This window comes from Pristis pectinata, chromosome 11 (genome assembly GCF_009764475.1).
Source record: "Pristis pectinata isolate sPriPec2 chromosome 11, sPriPec2.1.pri, whole genome shotgun sequence".
Taxonomy (NCBI): Eukaryota; Metazoa; Chordata; class Chondrichthyes; order Rhinopristiformes; family Pristidae; genus Pristis; species Pristis pectinata.
The window spans coordinates 30684058-30703309 of NC_067415.1; the positions used below are offsets into that span (position 1 = coordinate 30684058).

The following is a 19252-nucleotide window of genomic DNA, read 5'->3' on the forward strand; positions in this document are numbered from 1 at the left end:
TGTCCCAATCCTACACCCATTTAGAGAAATACTAATCAATACTCATTGGCCTTTGCTATCCACAGACACATAAAATTCTGCTTTTTGTAGCGTTTATGCTCTTTTAGGTACAGTTCCATTGCAGCCTTGAGACTGGTTTTGTAAAGCAGTAACCATGATCTAAATTATTCCCACATTCCAATGTTTTAAACTGCAGAGAAATAAATCGATATTTCAGTAATTTGAAGCACAAAAGCAATTCTTTGCTATATCAGTTGCAGACAATAACAGGTGATTCAAAACTATAGTAAATAAGACTTTGATTCAATAATACATTAGCTCGACTGCATAATCAATAACATTTCAAACTAGTTCAGTAGGTCAATTGCCTCTTTTTAGAATTATCAAGATTATAGGCCTTCCTCTGGGACATCATGTAAGAAAAGGAAAATGCATCTGAAGCCTTTAAACAAAGTAGGCTCTATGAATGGGATTTGTAACTGTTATCCATACCTGAAAACAGCTGCTCAGCATTTACTATGTCAATCCCTCAATTTTATTTTACATCTCAATGGGGTCACCTCTCATTCTTCTAAATTCCGGTAAATATAGACCAAGCTTTCTCAATCACTCTTGACACAACCTCACATCCCAGGCATTGGTCTTGTATATCTGCAACAAACTGATTGATCTACATCCAGCTGCTGGCTCAAGCTTCAGGACCATAATCAATTTTCAAATTATATGGTAATAGGCTATATTCCATTAATAGCCAAGTCTGCACATAACAATAGAAATTTACAGCACAAATGATTCTCTTCAATTATTAAATGACTACCATATATAATTAGAGAGCAATCCAAAATGAAACTCATTGCTCATTCCTTGTAGCTCTGTATATTCCTCAGCTTCAAGTTTATGGCCAATTTTCCACCAATGGATCCAATGGTCACTGCTTAATAGCTCCAAGCAACAAAATATTCTGGTTAGGGATTTTAAAATCAGTTCTTTCTCTCATCCCCTATACTTTAGCCCTTACCAACATAATAGAAGATACACCTCCAGCACAAAATGCACGCGTGCATGTCATGCACTTACGATCAATGCTTAGGCAACTTTGTCACTGATCCACGTGACAGTTTCTGTTCTTTGCAGATATTCAGCCAGTAAAGGGCTATTTTCTGAAAGACTCCTACTTTCTTACCTATAATTTCAGAAGAACTTGGTTATAGTAGGGGCAACACGGTAGCGTAGCGGTTAGCGCGACACTATTACAGCGCCAACAATCAGGGTTCGATTCCGCTGTCCGTAAGGAGTTTGTACGTTCTCCCGTGTCTGCGTGGGTTTCCTCCGGGTGCTCCAGTTTCCTCCCACATTCCAAAGACATACGGGTAGGTTAATTGGGTTTAAAAATGGGCGGCATGGACTCGTTGGGCCAGAAGGGCCTGTTACCACGATGTAAGTAAAAAATTTTTTTTTAAATTTAAATTTAAAAAAATAAGTAACCCCACAAATGTTCACATCCCACATGTAGGTTACAACAATGCCTTCTATTATGTGCCCCTCTCCAGGCAAGCTGTCAAATCAGATCTTCAGTTTTGCTGATGTTGAGTGAGAGGGTGTTGTGGCACCACTCAACCAGGTAGCCTAACTCGCTCCGGTAAGCTTACTCATTGCCACCTGCGATTCGTCCAACCATAGTGTCATCAGCAAATTTGAAGATGGCATTAGAGCTGTGCTTAGCCACACAGTCATGTGTGTATAGAGAGGCTAAGCACGCACCCTTGAGGTGCACCTGTGTTGACGATCAGCGAGGAGGAGATGTTGTCACCAATCCTCACTGATTGAGGTCTGCCAATGAGGAAGTCGAGCATCCAGTTGCAGAGGAAGGTACAGAGGCCCAGGTCTTGAAGCTTGATGATGTTTGGAACTGCCCCCATGACAGCAACGTAGGAGTTTCCTCATCAGAGACCCTACAATAGGCTAGCAACACAACTCTGCATCATCTTTACATATAATAAGGGATCAGCGGAAAAAAAATGCTAATCTCAAAGCAATGCTCAACATCGATGAGCAACTCCAAATAAGGAATCCCTGTAATGACACATATTACCAGCTCTCTGGTGCTGATGGTCTGTGTCTGGTTGAGCACAAAGCTGTGATTCCTTCAAAACTCCTTCCATTACTGAAATCCAGAGCCATGATGCCAGTTGTCTTTGGAGTTAAGTGTTTCTTCAACAGCACTCAAACATTGGGTACCTTCCCAGTACTTGACCTGCCTACTATTCACATCATTTTCTGCTTTGATTTCAGACTTACAGTAACTGTCGTATTGTTGTTCATGCTTGAACAGTAACTGTTCATGCTTGTATTAAGCAGATCCTATATTTACAAAATCATTTCACTTGTAGCCATCCAAAACTGCAGAATGAGTCTCTAGATCACACAGTTTCTAAATCTACCAGCCTCTTTAGATAAAACGCTGCTTCATGAATTTGACAGCACACCCTCCACTGAAGTGTAAACTGTGATTGACCACTACCAGCATATTACCCAGGTAAATGCTAATTTTCCTGGCAGCTGGCATAAGGCATTTATACTGTGGTAATTCTCCATCTCTCACTTCAACTCCAGACCCCATGAAGTCTCATGACATCAAGGCAAAGAAACCTCTGAATGCTAGCAATTGTCCTCGCTCAGCTGATGAGTCAGTGGGTTCCTCCACGTTGAATGACACTTGGAAGAAGCATTGAAAGCAACAAGGGCACAGAATGTACTCTGGGTTGGGAACTCCAATTCCATCACCAAGAGTGGCTTGGTAACATCACTACAAACCAAGGTAGCCAAGTTGTAAAGGACACAGCTGCTAGTCTAGGTCTGCAGCAGGCAAAGAGTGGACCAATGCAAAGAATAAACCTACTTGACCTCAATTCCTGCTCACCCAGCTTGGAATATCTAACGGTGAAGTGTCACCCATACCACCTGTCATGGGAGTTCACTTCAGCTATCCTGACGGCAGTCTGCATCCCATCCCAGACAAACATAAAGCCTGCACTCAATGAATTATACTCTGGTCAACAGCCTTGAAATGGGACACTGAGGCTCTCTTCATCATTGCCGGTGACTTCAACCAGGCCAACTTCAAAAGCGTGTTACCAAAATACTACCAGCACATCTTCTGTCCCACCAGGGGCCCAAACACCCTCAACCATTGCTATACAACCAAAGATGCCTACTGAGCCACCCTGCCACACCAACCCCCCACCCCCCCCCCCCATGCACACTTTGGTAAATCAGACCACCAGGCTGTGCTCCTTCTCCCTGCATACAAACAGAAGCTGAAATGGGAAGATTCAGTACAGAAAGTCGTACAGTGCTGGTCTGAGGAAATAGATGAGCTTCTACATGACTGCTTTGAGTCGGTAGACTGGTCCATGTTCAAAGACTCAGTTGCCAGCCTAGATGAGTATGTCACCACCATCACGGACTTTATCTGCATGAACAGTATGCAAGAAGAGGTTTTCATTGTACCTCAGTACATGTGACAATAATAAACCAATTCTCACCAATTTACCTGTTGCATCTATCGATTATAGAATAGTAGAAGTGACCACTGCATAGTCTTGTTGAGATAAAGTTCCATCTTCACAGTGAGGACATAAATCCATGGTGCTGTGTGGCTTTATGAACCTGCCATATTAGATAGTTTTGGAACAGATGAGGAGGCTCAGAGCTGTGTATCCATGAGGCACTGTGCTCCAGCAGCAGCAATATACCATCACAATATGTAATCTCATGGTATGGCATATCCCTCACTCGACCAAGCTAGGGGATCAATTCTGGTTTAATGAGATTTCCAGGCATAAAAAATGAGGTACTAATCTCCTACTAAGAGTGTCATCTTCACAGAAAGTGGTTTCCAACCAATTCAATTCACTCCACATAGTATCAAGAAATGGTTGAGAGCACTGAATACGGCAATGGCTTTGAGACCACACAAAGTCCTAGCTGTAGTATTGAAGACCTCTGCTCCAGAAGCTGCACCTTGAGCCAAGCGTTTATAACACTGTCATCTACCCAACAACAGAAAATTACCCAGGAGTCTCCTGTTCACAAAAAGTCAGGCAAATCGCCACCTGATCATCTACCGTCAATCATCAGCAAAGTAAAGGAAACTGTTGTCAATGGTGCTATTGAGTTGCGCCTACTCACCAATAACCTACACACTGATACCCAGTTTGGGTTTCACCAGGTCCACTCTGTTCCAGACATCATCACAGCCTTGGTTTAGACATGGACCAAAGAGCTGAATTCTAGAAGTGAGGCAAGAGTGACTAAGGCAGCATTTGACCAAATGTGGCATGAAAGAGTTCGGGCAAAACTGAAGTCAATGGGCATCAAAAGAAAAACACTCCGATGGCTGTTGTAGATCAAGACGGCACCGCAGGAGTACCTCAGGGCAGTGCCCCAGGTGCAACCATCTTCAGCTGCATTATCAATGATATTAAAAGCAGGTCGAAGGCCGGGTATCCTATGGTGAGTGACTCACCTGCACACATCCCAAGACCTTTCTATCATCTACAAGGCACAAATCAGCAGAGTGGTGGAACATGTTCTACTTGCCCGATTGAATGCGCTGCCAACAACCCTCAGGAAGGTTGATACCATTCCAAGACAAAGTAACCTGCTTGATTGGCACTCCATTAATCAACCTAACATTCATTCCCTCCAACAGCAGCAGTGTCCTCACTGTGCACCATCCTATCCTTCATCTCAGAAAGGGTCTAAATCTCAGAACTTCCTGCCCAATAGCCCTGAGAGTACTTCACCAGAAGGACTGCAGTGATTCAAGAAGGCAGTTCACCATTGCCTCAAGGGCAATTAGGGTTGTCAAAAAATGCTGACCTTGCCAGCAATGACCAGGTAACCAAAATGAATTTATAAAGAAACTCTTCCTCCACACAGTGAGGCTGGTTCCTGGGAAAGAGCGATGCCTTCTGCAAACATACTTAATTTCACATCTTGGGAACACGTGCAGCAGTTGAATGGGGTTGCAGTCATGAATAAAAGTTTAATAAAATTCTCATTGAGCAGATCAATGGGATCTTCAAGGAACAATTCTGCTGCCTTGACAGTCCTGATGGCTTTCAATAATGAAGCTCAAAAAGACTACCACATATGCTGGTTAATATCACTCCCAAATGAGGACTATAGCAGTCAAAGGATTAAAACAACTATTGCAAAAAGAATGGACAACATTTGCAATTTGAATCAACAATTGGAGGTTGTCACATACAAAGATGGTTCGTGGTCCATGTAATTCTCTGAGAATGTTAAGAAAATATCAGCAAGGAGACGTAATGACTAAATCACACGTGTGAACCACTAGCATTGATTAATGACAGGATGAACTAACCTGGCATGAGACAAAGAGCAATAAAGGCACTGGCCATCTGGTTGTAGTTTCATATGGAACAATGAGTCCTGTCTAAGATATCTATGATGCAAGGCTTCAACAGAAGGTGGAAGAGCTGTTAACATGGTAACAAGAGATAACTAGAGGCCTAGGTTAAGACAGCAGTATACTTATGCTGGTGAGTTGAAATTATCAAACCCATGTGGGACGTGAGGTCCTTGCCTAAACTGTAAGGAGAAATCAATCTGGTATTTCTGTGTACTTGATTATCTCAATACCAATAACTAGGATGCTACACAAATGGAAAATAAAAGTGGAAGTGTAACAACCAATAGTTCAGTGTCAACAGGACAAATACAGACAAGTCAGACCTGGACTGGATTGTCTACGTGGTATTGTCACATTGGAAGTGAACAGAAGGAATTGGAGGGAGATTGAAAAACAGGATTTAACTCCTTACTGAACCCTGGAAAGGTACGAGAACCTAGGACTGTTGCTCAGAAGGGAGTCTGGGACTCAGAGAACAAAGGGAACCATGTCTGAGACTGGTCACCTCATGTGTTGATGGGTAGTATACTGTACAAGCTGTGAGTGATTGTCTTAAGAGTCACAGAGAGAAACAACAGAAACAGGCGCTTCACCCTACCAAGTCTGCACTGACCATCAACCACCTAGTTACACTAATCTTTCATTAATCCTCTTTTTTATTCTCCCCACTTTCTCATCTCCCCACAGATCCCACCATTCACTTACACACGAAGGGCAGATTACAGTGGCCAATTAATCTAGCCACCTGCACTACTTCAGAATGTGGAAGGAAACCCATGCACTCACAAGGAAAAGGTGCCAACACCACAGAAACAGTACCCAGAATTGAACATAGGTCCTTTGTGGTGTGAGGCAGCAGCTCTACTAGCTGCACCATCGTGCCCACACATTGTACTTGGTTTTATTCAAAATCCTATTTGCAAAGACAAAGTATAACTTTCACCAGCTGTCAGTGGAGTTTCTCTAACATAATTGTGTATTAGGCATAACAGGACATTGAAGGGGGGCTCAACATAATAGAGATGACAATTCAATGAAATAGAGAATGTCAAAGCATCAGGTGGTTTTCATCAATTCCATACTGCCAGATCTTTCTAACAATAGCTCATTGAAGAGCCATTCATTCATTTATCCCTTAATTGGCAATTTGGCTAACATCTGTCCCAGCCTTTCCAATGCTCCACACTTGACAAAAACCCAGGAGTGGTATTCAAATTACTTGTCATTCCAAGTTATTTAGCTTCTATGGGAAATTTACACATAGATTTCATAATGATTTATCATTTTACAGGCTTAAAAATAACTGCATTTGATTATCAACTGTGTGCGAGACCCTAGTCCATGTATTAAGTGCTTATCAACTTGTCAGGGATCCTATGCCATGTTTCTCCAGTGGCTTCAGGAAGCAGGAAATCCTGTGGCTCAGTTAAACATTATTGGTGTGTTTATCATTGGCAATGAGGTTTCTTTGAACACTCCAGATTTTTTTCCTCCAACTCCCCAATCATCATTGACTCCAGTTCTAGTCACAGTCAGTGCCACACAGTCAAATCCTACCTTAACGTCAAGGTGTGTGCGCATGCATAAACAGCTAGATTTATGGAAATGTTAGGAAATTGTTCACAAGGTTGGAGATTTGGGGAAAGTTGGAGATTAATTTAGACCTTTGTATTTACTTTGTAGACAATGAGAAACTGCAACAAAAATCAGACCAATATTTCCAAACTTAAAGAACCCCACAATAAAGAAAAATCAGAGACTCCAAAGCACATATTTCATAAGACAGCAACTTCAGGAGCTGGGGGCATTTTTTTTCAAAGAAAATATATCAACAAGAGAGGATATCATTGCATGGACAAACTTAACTGAGGGATGGTGAGGGCAAGATTAAAGGCCATCGATCTGAAACGTTGACTCCATTTGGGCAAGACTGATTCTACCCAGAAGGATAAGAGGAATATTTTTTGGAGACATAGTTTGGCCAGTCATTGCAGATTGTAAAGAATGAAGATGAATATTTCATCCCTTGCCTGCATTAGATCCAAAGAATAATTGTAGCCACAGTGTCATCTATGACCTAAAACCATTTCAGTTGCAAGGTGGCATATGATTCAAGGGTTTTAAACACAGAGTTGCATGGAAGAATACAGTGGTGGCTTTGAAGAGGAAAGGGAGGTTGGAGATGGGGTGGTAGTTTGCCAAGACAGAATGCTCAAGTGTTTACAGCCAGTTCTATAGCAAGAATGTATTTATTTTAAGCGTGCCTCATGAAGGTAACAAACTTTAAGTTTCAGAATGAATGGGATATGGATGAAAATTGTTTCCAAAAATAAGAATGAAGATGTAAGCAGGATCGATTGGCCTTGTGAATAAACTATATTAGTGAAGGAAGAATTATAGGAAGTTTTAAAGTAGGTTTTAATCAGGTCATACACTGAAATGTTTGTTCAGGCAAATTGAGTGTTCTGTCTATAGAAGCCTTGTAGTCTGGCTGATAATGCTATACCTGTTGTGCTTATTTGGGAAATGGTCCTGCCTCTACTAACCCCAGGTCTTTCAAAGTCATCTTTGGAAAAACTAATGGCAGGATTGATTGTGAGAAATCCATTTGCCAAACCTTCAGAATGTTAACAAACCTGAAACTCTTAGGAATTAGTCCTGTCAAGGCACATTTGGGTTCTAATGACACTGAACAGACCGAAGACATTTCCTTAAGGTGATAGTGACTCGGTAGTGAGAAGCTACCAAATCAACAACTTTATGGATTTACAAACACACATCGATAAGCAAGTTTAAGACTGTACCTCAGATTCAATTAGCTTTTCTGAGCCATGAGCCATCATCCTTCAGCGAGGTGATCGGGGTGGCGGGAGCTTTTCAGACTTTAACGGGGTCCTAACTATGAGCCCGACCCAACACCAGGAGCCCGTCCCACCAGCCCGCAGACTACCCCTCAACGCAGGATGTCTGGCAGACCGACACACCCACCAGTTGTCCCGCTCTCGGACAGTCGCCAACCGCTAACGCGGGACCCAAGCTCCCTTCACTCCGCTGACCCTCCACCGCCTCTCTCCCCTTCCCAGGACCCTGACTGTGTGAGGGAATGGGCCCGCACTGGATCAGAGGCGCCAAATCCGCAATTTCTACAAAAGCATAGCTTAGATAGAGCCTTATTTAAACGACACTATTCATAACCTCAAGAACTCCAAATAAAAAATGCATCACGTTTCAAACGAAGCTGTAGTCACTGGTGCAACGATGGTCACGATCAGTACTGTCGCCGATGTAATTCATCTCCACCAGCTGTCGAGCCGCACTTGCTCCGGACTGGGCCGGCCGTAGATCACGTGACGGTCGCCCACCGGCTGTCCCGCCCGGAGGCGGTGCGCGCCTGCGCGCTGATGGTGCGAGCGAAGATTCCGCCGGGCTGGGGTAGGGAGCAAGATGGCGCCGTCTAACGTCCTGAGGTGTTGTCAACGGGTGGTCGGCTGGATCCCCGTCATTTTTATTGCGCTCGTTGTCTGTTGGTCTTACTACGCTTACGTGATAGAATTGTGTGTCTGTGAGTAAAATATAAATGCACATTACGATTTGCCATCGTTCTGAACTATTTTATCACACTGACGGTGCAGAGAACAAGGAGGAAGTGGCCGTACCGGTCTCCCACTTCCATCCCCGGCAAAGTCGCCGTGGGAGCCAGGGGCGACCGGCACAGGCTCGGGATTAGTGGAGGGAACCTGGTGCTCGGTCACCAGCAACTTCCAGGCAGTCCGTCCAGTTCCAGGTGGACGCAACAACTATCCCGTGGATCTGATTGTCTTAACCTGAACGGGTTGGCCACCGGATTTAACCGACGATCGAATTGATTCTGATTCAGTCGTCACCTGTAGAATTGTTTTTGTTATCTTTCCAAAATATGTTCTCGGTAATGATGAGAGCACCGGGGGAAAATAGCTTCAGGTGGCGTAAAGTGTGTTCCACTCAACAGCTTCTTATAGGTTAAGACAACGTTCTCGACAATAACTTAATCGTTAAATTGTAAATAAATGGAAGGACTGTGTGTAGCTGGCCTCTCAGAGAGTTAAATTTCCGTGTTTTGTTTTCTTGGTTCAGGTGGAAAGGTGATCTCGTTAATCAGGAAGTTCCTGATTCATTTTGTGTTGTATTACCTGATCTCACGCAGAGTGGCATAACTGTCCTTCAATTGTAGTTTCGTACTTCTGGGTTAGGAAGTACTTGTCTATGGTCACCACTTTTGAATTGATTTCCCCTGCAGATTTCTCAACTAGATGCTTTGTTTTGGACAAGAACACGCCATCAATACACACACACACACACACACACACACACACACCCCTAGCCCTACATTACCACCTTCTCTCTTGACTCTGAATTGCCAACTGACTGGAATAACATCTAGTGACAATTATTAAAAAGGAAATTTCTTTAATGAAATACTGGGAAGATTGAAACTGTTGTTTTCGATCTTGGCTACAAACTTAATTCTTTTGGTGTCTCCAGTGCAGATCTTGACAAATGTGAAATTGAACCAGATTTATGCAAACTTTGTATGGTATCTGACCCCATGAAGAGCTTTGGATCAAATACTACCACTGAGACTACCTGTCCTAACTTTGGCAAACAGAGCTCATCTACAGCTGAAACTCGCATCACAGCTTTGTCACCCCCGTACATTCCTGGTTGATCATCTTCTACTTTTTGTAAACTTGAAATCATCTAAAGCTGCTTCTTATGTAACACTATCACATAGGGTTCAATTCTGGCCACTGTCTGTAAGGAGTTTGTATGTTCTCCCCGTGTCTGCGTGGGTTTCCTCTGGGTGCTCCCACTTCCCAAAGGTGTACAGGTTAGGAAGTTGTGGGCATACTATGTTGGCACCGGAAGCGTGACGACACTTGCGGGCTGCCCCCAGAAGACACTATGCAAAAGGTGTATTTCACTGTGTGTTTCAATGTACATGTGACTAATAAAGATATCTTATCAATCCTATTTGCCAAAGCCATATGTTTGATAATCTATGTTTAGCAACCCCTCAGTCTTAACGTTCTCAAACTCCTTTGCAAATCTGTAATAGCTCTGTCTCTCTGCTGTGTAATCGCTATTAAACCTCTGAGATATTCTGCACCCTCCAATTCTGGCTTCTTGATCATACATTAAGTGTTCCATTGTTAGTGGCCATGTCTTCAGACCCTAAGCTCTAGAATTCATTCCTTAAATGTCCTTTTCTACCTCTCTTAGTTTCTTGAAGGTACATTTTTAAACCTACCTCTGATCATGATTTTGGTCATTTGCCTTCGTATCTCCTTGGTGTTAAGTTTTGTTTGATATTATTGAGAAGCACCTTGGCTGTTTTGCAATATTAACCTGTACTTTAATGCTCTATATAAAGGGAAGTTATTGTCAATTATCAAATACGTAACATGTGGAGATTGAGGACAAGATCAAATTTCACTGATGCATCAGCACACAACAAGCATGCTTAAAGCCCTGCGGTTCACGAGTAGACTAGCAGAATTGGAATATCTATCAAGGAGTTCCTGAGAGTTGATGACTTCAGGAGGAGAGAGAGAGAAAGATAGTAAGAAAAAAGCTGCAATATTATTTGATGAAACCCAAATGGTCAAAGGTTGTGTCCATTTTGTAAATTTTTATAACTTTAATAGTGCACGTTTTGTAGATTGTATTGAAGTAGGTGATGAATGTTCATAATGTTCAAACGTCCCCTGTTGATTCCACTTCTGAGACATTTGCAGTATGTTTGTAACACCCTCTTGCCTACAAACCTCATCTCTGCCCTCCTTCATTTTATGGCCTCCAGTGCATCACACATTTTGATTACAGGATCTGCTGCTAAAGTCCTGGGATTATGAATTACTATCCTAAAATTCCCCACCTTGCTATATCCTTTTTAAAAGACTTCTTAAAATATAATTATTTGAGCAAGCTTGTAGCAATCTACTCATACTTCCTTACATCAATTGTGTGAAATTTTGATAATCCTTCTGTAAAAGTGTCTTTGTTAAAGATGCAGTATGAGAGAAAAGTTTTCAAATCAACTTACATTTTATTTTAAAAACATGCAAGCTAATCACATCTCCTGTGTTAAAAGCAGAAAATGATGGAAACACTTAACAGGTCTGGCAGCATCTGTGGAAAAAGTAACAAAAGAACATCTTGTTCCCTGCACAGTGCAATGGTGCCCCAATGAGATTAATGAGAGGGTGGGAAATGGCACCCCATGGAGTTTAACGAGAGGGTGGGAAACAGCCCCATTTCCACAGTTTTGCTATAATGTACTGTTGCACAAATATGATTGCAGCGTACACAGGGTCATGTTCAGAATGAGTTGATGCAAATTGAGTCTGCAGGCTGCCTTAGGGCTGCCTGGGTTATGGAAGACCAGATTTAAGGAAATCCAACTATATGGAAGTTTTCCCATAAGTCTTTTAAAGCATCTTTCAAGACAGGAAAGTTAGTAACAAAAGTGCTAACATCTTCAGGAGTTATGGAATGGGGATAGCAGCTAGTTAATTCAAAAGACAATCAGCCTTTGAAAAGAACAATTTACATGTAACCTCCCCACAATACATTGTCTTTAAGAATGCAGCTGTCAGTTCACAGTGAGAGGTCACTGAAGAGATTTGCTTTGGAAACTGACAAGGCAAATCTCTTATATTGACACACTTGTCAAATACGTTATCAATGTAACATCCATTTATACATTAAGGCCATCAAAATTAGCCATTGGATGTGGGACATTGTGATTCTGTACCATTGTAATTACACAGGGGAAGACAATAAATAAATGTTCCTGTTGATCGACCCTCAATGAAATTGTTCATTGCTGACTTAAGGAAAAATCAGTTTATGGACACTTCCAAGGAACAGAACCCATATGTAATCTTTGTGTACTAACAAAATGGAAAGTGAAGAATGAGCAACTTTTTCTCAGATTTATAATCTTTGTTGATACTTATTGTTGGGAAGAGATTCAGAAATAATCATCTTTGCAATTTTAGTGGACAGAGATGTTCTCAATGCCAGTCAGTTAATGTTTAAACATTCTTATCTAAATAACATAATTCAACTCATAATCTGGTTATAAAGCTACTCCGTTCATTAAAAGTAAAGATGAAAATTTGGGTCTTGCAGAACATTCATTGTTATTGATAAAATGTACATATCCAATATGTCAGTATCTACCTTTGCCAAAAAATTTGACAGCATATGATTTAATTTGTTTCTTTTAAGTTTTCAACATCTGTAATACTTTTTGAACCTTTATTAAATTCATAAATTATTCTGTGGAATAATTAAATTCCAGAAACACATTTAAGATATCTTTATTAGTCACGTGTACATCGAAACACACAGTGAAATGCATCTTTTTGCATAGAGCAGCCCACAAATGTCGCCACGCTTCCGGCGCCAACATAGCATGCCCACAACTTCCTAACCCGTACGTCTTTAGAATGTGGGAGGAAACCAGAGCACCCGGAGGAAACCCACGCAGATACCGGGAGAACGTACAAACTCCTTGCAGACAGTGACTGGAATTGAACCCGGGTCACTGGCACTGTAATAGCGTTACGCTAACTGCTACAGAAAAATTGGGCCTCAAATAATTTGCTGAGCATAGCATATTCTAAAATCAGCTGTGAAAGGCAAGTGAGTATTGACTTCACCTCGAACAGCATTGTTCATGTTTTGGTCTGAGTTTCAATGTGAAATCACAGGTACAAATTGTGAGTAGTACTTTAATAATTGTTTATTTGGAATAATTCATTGAAGATTGTGCTTAGATAGAGTTTCAATCTTTCCAGACAGTGTAGTTACCATAAGATCAAAGTATCTGAACCAACTGCAAATTACCCAAGGTTCCTGATAGCTACTTTGTGACTCCTATGAAAATTCTACACATCAATGTGTATGGGCAAGATCAGGGTACAGTTTATGTGCTTCTATTTTGCAGTTGTAATGATGGCAATGCTGTTGGTATTAGCTGTCATTGCAACGAGAAATTGATAGCAATATTAGGATACAAATTCCAAAGGTACGGTCTGTCATGCAGTGAGCATCCACAGACTGCTTTGCTTTAGCCTTCCCTACCATAATCCCAGGAAATCAGTGGTCTGATGAAGATTTCAAGTATTTGACAATTATTCTTGCCATAAAGGTCCCTGAAAATGTTTTGGAATGCTGCATGAGGTATGAGAAAGTTTTTAATGGCAGACTAAACTATAATTACTGCTTAGCAAGCTCCTTAACATAATTTTTTTACCCTTTTTTAAAAAGGTGATATGATATTTCAGCCTTGACTTATCTAGCCTGTATATTTCAATCTTTATTTTACTCTCGTCAAATTTTGAAGTATTGATTAGAAATTGAACTTTTCCCTTGTTTTTTTTTGTCTGTGATTGGCTTCTCAGTCAGTTTAATGACTTCACTGGAAACCAGGAATCCCATTCAAATGACATGTGAAAAGGAGAGGCCCACAGCAGAGAGGTTTTTAGATACCAGTAGGCAGTTTCCTTGAAAGTCAGAAGTGAGTGATGTTGATAGTCTCCAGTCTCCTGGTTTACCCATGCACCCATGTTGCTGGAACTGGAGGGCTCAAGTTATAAGGAGAGACTGGATAGGCTGGGGCTGTTTTCCCTAGAGCAAAGGATGCTGTGGGGTGACGTTACAGAGGTTTATAAAGTTATGAGGGGAATGGATAAAAGGGATTTTCACAGTCTTTTTCCCGGGCTAGAGGAGTCTAAAACTAGAGAGCATAGGTTTAAGGTGAGGGGATCTGAGGGGCAAGTTCTTCACACACAGGGTACTGGGTATATGGAACGTGCTGACAGAAAATGGTAGAGGTGGGTACAATTACAATGTTTAAAAGACATTTGGACAGATACATATTAAAGATTTAGAGGGATGTGGGCCAAATGCAGGCAACTGTGACTAGCTCAGGAAGGCATCTTGGTCAGCATGGATAAGTTGGGCCGAAGGGCCTGTTTCTGTGCTGCTTAACTCTTTGACTCTATTTAAATACCTTGCCAACAGCTTGCTCATGGAATAATGGTACATTAGGTAATATGTTGGAGGGAGACCAGTGCAAAACTTTATAATAAGGAGATATTCTGTTTCCTTTTAAGGCCAACATCTTTTATCTATAGGAACAAAGCTTTTCTGCCATAGGCTTTCAACTATTGCAGAAGCCAATTAAACCCTTTTAAAATAGTCTTCAGGACTTCAAGACTTAAAATAACTGTTTTCAGAACTGAGTGCATATTTGTTGTTTTAAAGTCATGGGTTGTGAGTTTGTTTCAATAGTTTAGGGCAGGTTCATGCAGGCTGTGACTTAAACATGCATGGCTGACCTTTTGATTCCAGAAGCAGTGCTTATGTTGACAGCCACTGGAATTTTTTTCACAGAGGTACATTTCAAAAATGCCCCTTTAAGAAGGTCATACAAGAATACGTAAATGAAATCTTCAGAGGTAGCAGTGCTACTTCATGTATTTTATAGCCCATTAATTTCAGAACTGCTCTTGGTGGCTGAGCTATGCACTAAATAGGATTAGAGTTTTCTCTTCCTGTCAAGGTAGGTGTCACAGTGTGGATTTAACAATCAAAATATGAAAATAGAGTTTAACGTTTTAACTGTTTTCTTCTATCTTGCAGTTACCATCCAGAGCATTGGGGAAAAAGGTGAGCATCAATATTACCCAAACAGTGCCTTGATGACGCATAAAAGTAATACAATTTTAAAGAAAACCTTTGCATTTGAATTTAGAAAGTCTTATCATTGTATATTCAGGTAAATATAGAATTCATTGTGATCCAACTGCAGTTTCATATTACTTTGCATGATCAGCAACGTCAGGTCTATCAATAAGATAAGAAACACTTCTTAGAATTTCAGGATAATTACAGCATTTGACACATGCTGTAAACGTTTCTGAATCCAAACTTTGGAAGTCAATGGCCATTCCTTAGAGTATTAGTATTTACACCACTGATTTTTAGCACTTCTACAAAATTCAGCACAGTAACAGTTATTTTTAGATTTTTTTGTCAATTTTAATTCCAATATCAAAGATGTAAAGCTGTCAAACTATAAAACAAGGAACGTTTCCACTCATCTTTCTTCCCTCCCATCACAATGAATTATTTTTAAGTGGTCATATCCCGTTTATTTAGCTTATCCAGTGTTTGTACTTTACATCATTTTGCAGGGATAGTTTTGTTGCTGCATGTGTATGTAAAGCTGAGGAAGAATTATGAGAAATTGTGATAAAATAATAGAATCTTTAACTTGTTTCAGATGAAAAGGAAGCAAGGTAGTGTTTTTAATGTTTTGGACTAATCCAGAAGACTGGATTAATAATCTGAAACCCTAATATAAATTCCACTATTGAAATTTGTGCCTTGGATTTTTTTTTCTTAAATTAAGATCTATTCAAGTGTAGAAAGTGATTATATTTATCATAATCATATAAGATTGGTGATCTAGCTATCTTACAACAATGTCAGTTTTAAGGAAGGAAACCTGCTATTTCTGGCTTGGTGTATGTGTGACCATAGCAATGTGGTTGCCTCTTATCTCTGAAATCACCCAGCAAACTGCAAGATTGTAACAAATATCTCCTAAACATAATAGAAATGAACCGGATATGACAAAGGCACACCCAGTTCATTCAACCCTGCAAAATCCTCCTTGCTAATATCTGGAAACATACCAAGGTTGGACAGATTAATCCCACAGTCAGGAAACAGCCTGATATATTCATACTCTGCAAATGTAATTACCAGCCAACAACCCCAACTCCTTCATCACTCCAGACTTCTCCTCCTGTTTACATCTGGTCAATTGCAGCACAGTGATATACTGTAGGGAAGGAAGTGATCAGCATTTTCTCTGATTCCCTATGGGGTAGCAAGATATTCAGTCATATAATGCCAAAACAATCTGTTACTCATTCGTATTCAATGCCATTTGGTAGAAGCATGATGGGTAGTAAGAGATAATGTAATTTGAGTGGATCTACCCTATCCTTCGCCATTATTGGTTATGTCCCAAAGGATGAAGGTGTTAAACTGGGTTTGAGATAGGTTAAGAATGAGGGGGAATTCCATTGACCTCACCAAAACCATCCTACCTGTTGCAAATGCAGCAGTCCATGATGGCATTGGTTGAAATTGCCACAAAGCTGCCCTTGTTTAGATGAAATGTTTACACAATGAGGATGTCATTTTGTTCTTTAGCACCATCACGATAAGTGGGAGAAAGACCAGATCTAGTAACTCACAACTTGGCATCCACGAGCACTGTGAGCTATTAGAAGCAGATTTGCAGCGCATCTGCATTTTTAACCTCACGGCATTGCCTTTCCTTAATTATGCTATTGCCATCCAAACTGGGCAATAATAGTATGTCAACAAGGAGAGTAGAATGGCATATCAGGAGCTGTATCCGATGTACTTGGAAAACTAGACATCATTCTGATGCTGCAGCACAAATCTATGAAGACAGCTGCCATTTCCCACATTCAACTGATTAGCTAAACCTTCGCAGGTCTGCCACATGTAATTATGTCTAGCATTGGCAATTAACTACCAGCCATAGATTTATCCACAATTATAGCAGAGCTCAGCACAAGTGCAAATGATGAGGATTAAGTGTATGTAACTATCTTCAGATAGGTATACTAAGTCTGTAATTCATCCAGAGATTATCAATGTCATAGATGACAGCCAGTTCAGTTTGAGCCAGTGGATAAGCAAAGGCTTTAAGCCATGCCATAAAAACAGAAAATGCTGGAAACACAGCAGGTCAAGTAGCATCTGTGAAAAGTGAAGCAGAAGTAACGTTTCAGATCTGAGACGCTTTGTAAGTTAGAAGCAGATTTGTGCCTTTTGTGTGTTATATCTTGCTAATAGCCAGGCTTTTTAAGCTCTGACAAAGTCCTGACCCTGGTAGTGAAAATTTGTGCTTTAAAACCAGCTACACTCACAACCAAGCTGTTTCAGTACTACTACAACTATAGCGTCAGCTAGACAAAATGAAAAATTGCTGAAGTATATCCTGTAGGCCTTTTGGTAGGCAAAATAGGAAGGTCATTTGTTACCTGAAAAGATAGAGACTATGTGGGGTATAAGTACCAGGACACCTAGGAGTGTAAATACACCGATCACTAAACTTTACACTGTAGGTTATCAAGGCCATTTAAAAAAAAAACAACCAAACACTTCGGTTTATTTTTAGAGAGAATTTAAAATGTTGGAAGTTATGCTAAACCTGTATCAATCCTCAGTTTGACTACACTGAAAGTACTGTATGCAATTCTGATGCCATGTTATTAAAACAGAAATAGAGGCACTGCAGAGATTTAGAAGAATGATGTCAGAAGAGCGAGGATATACATATCAGGAAAGGATGAGCAGATTGATTCTCTTATTTCCTGTGAAAAGAAGTCCAAGAATATCTAATAGGTGTCTTTAAAGTTATGATAAATTTTGATAGCATATTGAATGTATTCACATGTAGGGAAAAGCATAATTAGATGCTGTCTTATCAAGAAATCCAGTAGAGAATTCAGAAGTAACTTCTTTACACAAGTGGTGGGAATGTGAAACTCACTACCATGGAAAGTGGTTGAAGTGAATCATACAAGGGAGATTGGCAAGCATGTGAGGGAGAAGTGAATGGAGAGTTAGCCTTTAGATATAGATGCAAAAAGGACAGGAGACAGCTTGAAAGGACCATAAATATTGGTATGGACTGGTTGGGACAAATGGTCTGTTCTTGTTCTGTATATAATATATAAAATGGCATCATATAGCGGGGTCTGAATAATTGCACCCACAGAAAAGCTTTAACAGTTGGCGCAGTACACTACCAGGTGTAACTCGCTGACAAAACTGATAGTCATTTTATGAATGTTTGTGATAATGACATCTGGCCAAATATTTTCATTTAGAAGAAACCACATTTATTAAAATCACCTAACAAATAATTACATTGTGACTTTTCCTACTGTCTACTTTTTGAGTTAGAGAGAAAAGACTTCCTATTATAAAATTGATAGTTTGGTGACAACGTCTTGCTAACCATCAACACAGGTGCACCTCAAGGCTGCGTACTTAGCCCCCTGCTCTACTCTCTGTACACACCACTATGTGACTAAGCACAGCTCCAATTCCATCTTCATATTCGCCGATGACACTACTGTTGTTGGACAAATTACAGGTGACGATGAATCAGCTTACTGGAGCGAGATAGATCATCTGGTTGAGTGGTGCCGCAAAAACAACCTCTCACTCAATGTCAGCAAAACTAGAGAGCTGATTGTTGACTTCAGGAAAGGAAAGGAGGGCGAACATGTGCTAGTCTACATTGGGGGATCGGTGGTGGAGAGAGTCAGCAGCTTTAAATTTCTAGGCGTTAACATATCTGATCACCTGTCCTAGACCCAGCACATAGATGCAATCATACAGAAAGCGCACAGCGTCTTTTTTAGGAGGTTTATCGAACACTCTAGCAAACTTCTACAGATGTACTGTTGAAAGTATCCTGACTGGTTGCATCATGGTCTGGTACGGCAATTTGAATGTGCAGGAACGTAAGAAGCTGCAGAGAGTAGTGGACTCTCCCCAGTGCATCACAGGCACATCCCTTCCCCCCACTGGTAGTATCTACAGGAGGCACTGCCTCAAGAAGGCAACATCTATCATCAAAGATCCCCACCGTCCAGGCCATGCCATTTTTTCACAGCTATCATCGGACAGGAGGTACGG

The 19252-nt window shown here is 40.8% G+C and overlaps 1 protein-coding gene and 1 long non-coding RNA gene across 3 annotated transcripts in view; one reads left to right on the forward strand and one right to left on the reverse strand.

Moving 5' to 3' along the window:
* Positions 1 to 8757, reverse strand: part of LOC127575990 (uncharacterized) — a 36270-nt gene extending 27513 nt beyond the window's left edge. The window contains exon 1 of the long non-coding RNA XR_007957154.1: positions 8669 to 8757. This is a non-coding gene — a long non-coding RNA (uncharacterized LOC127575990). The remainder of the gene's footprint in view (positions 1 to 8668) is intronic.
* An 81-nt stretch (positions 8758 to 8838) lies between these two features.
* The window catches only part of LOC127576205 (palmitoyltransferase ZDHHC20-B-like), a 67249-nt gene continuing 56835 nt past the window's right edge, over positions 8839 to 19252 (forward strand). Inside the window, exons 1-2 of one of the 2 annotated variants that reach the window (XM_052026624.1) lie at positions 8839 to 9005; positions 15137 to 15163. In XM_052026624.1, coding sequence (XP_051882584.1) covers positions 8888 to 9005; positions 15137 to 15163 — 145 coding nt within the window. In that variant the 5' untranslated portion in view covers positions 8839 to 8887. The remainder of the gene's footprint in view (positions 9006 to 15136; positions 15164 to 19252) is intronic. The other variant, XM_052026622.1, reaches the window with a different exon arrangement.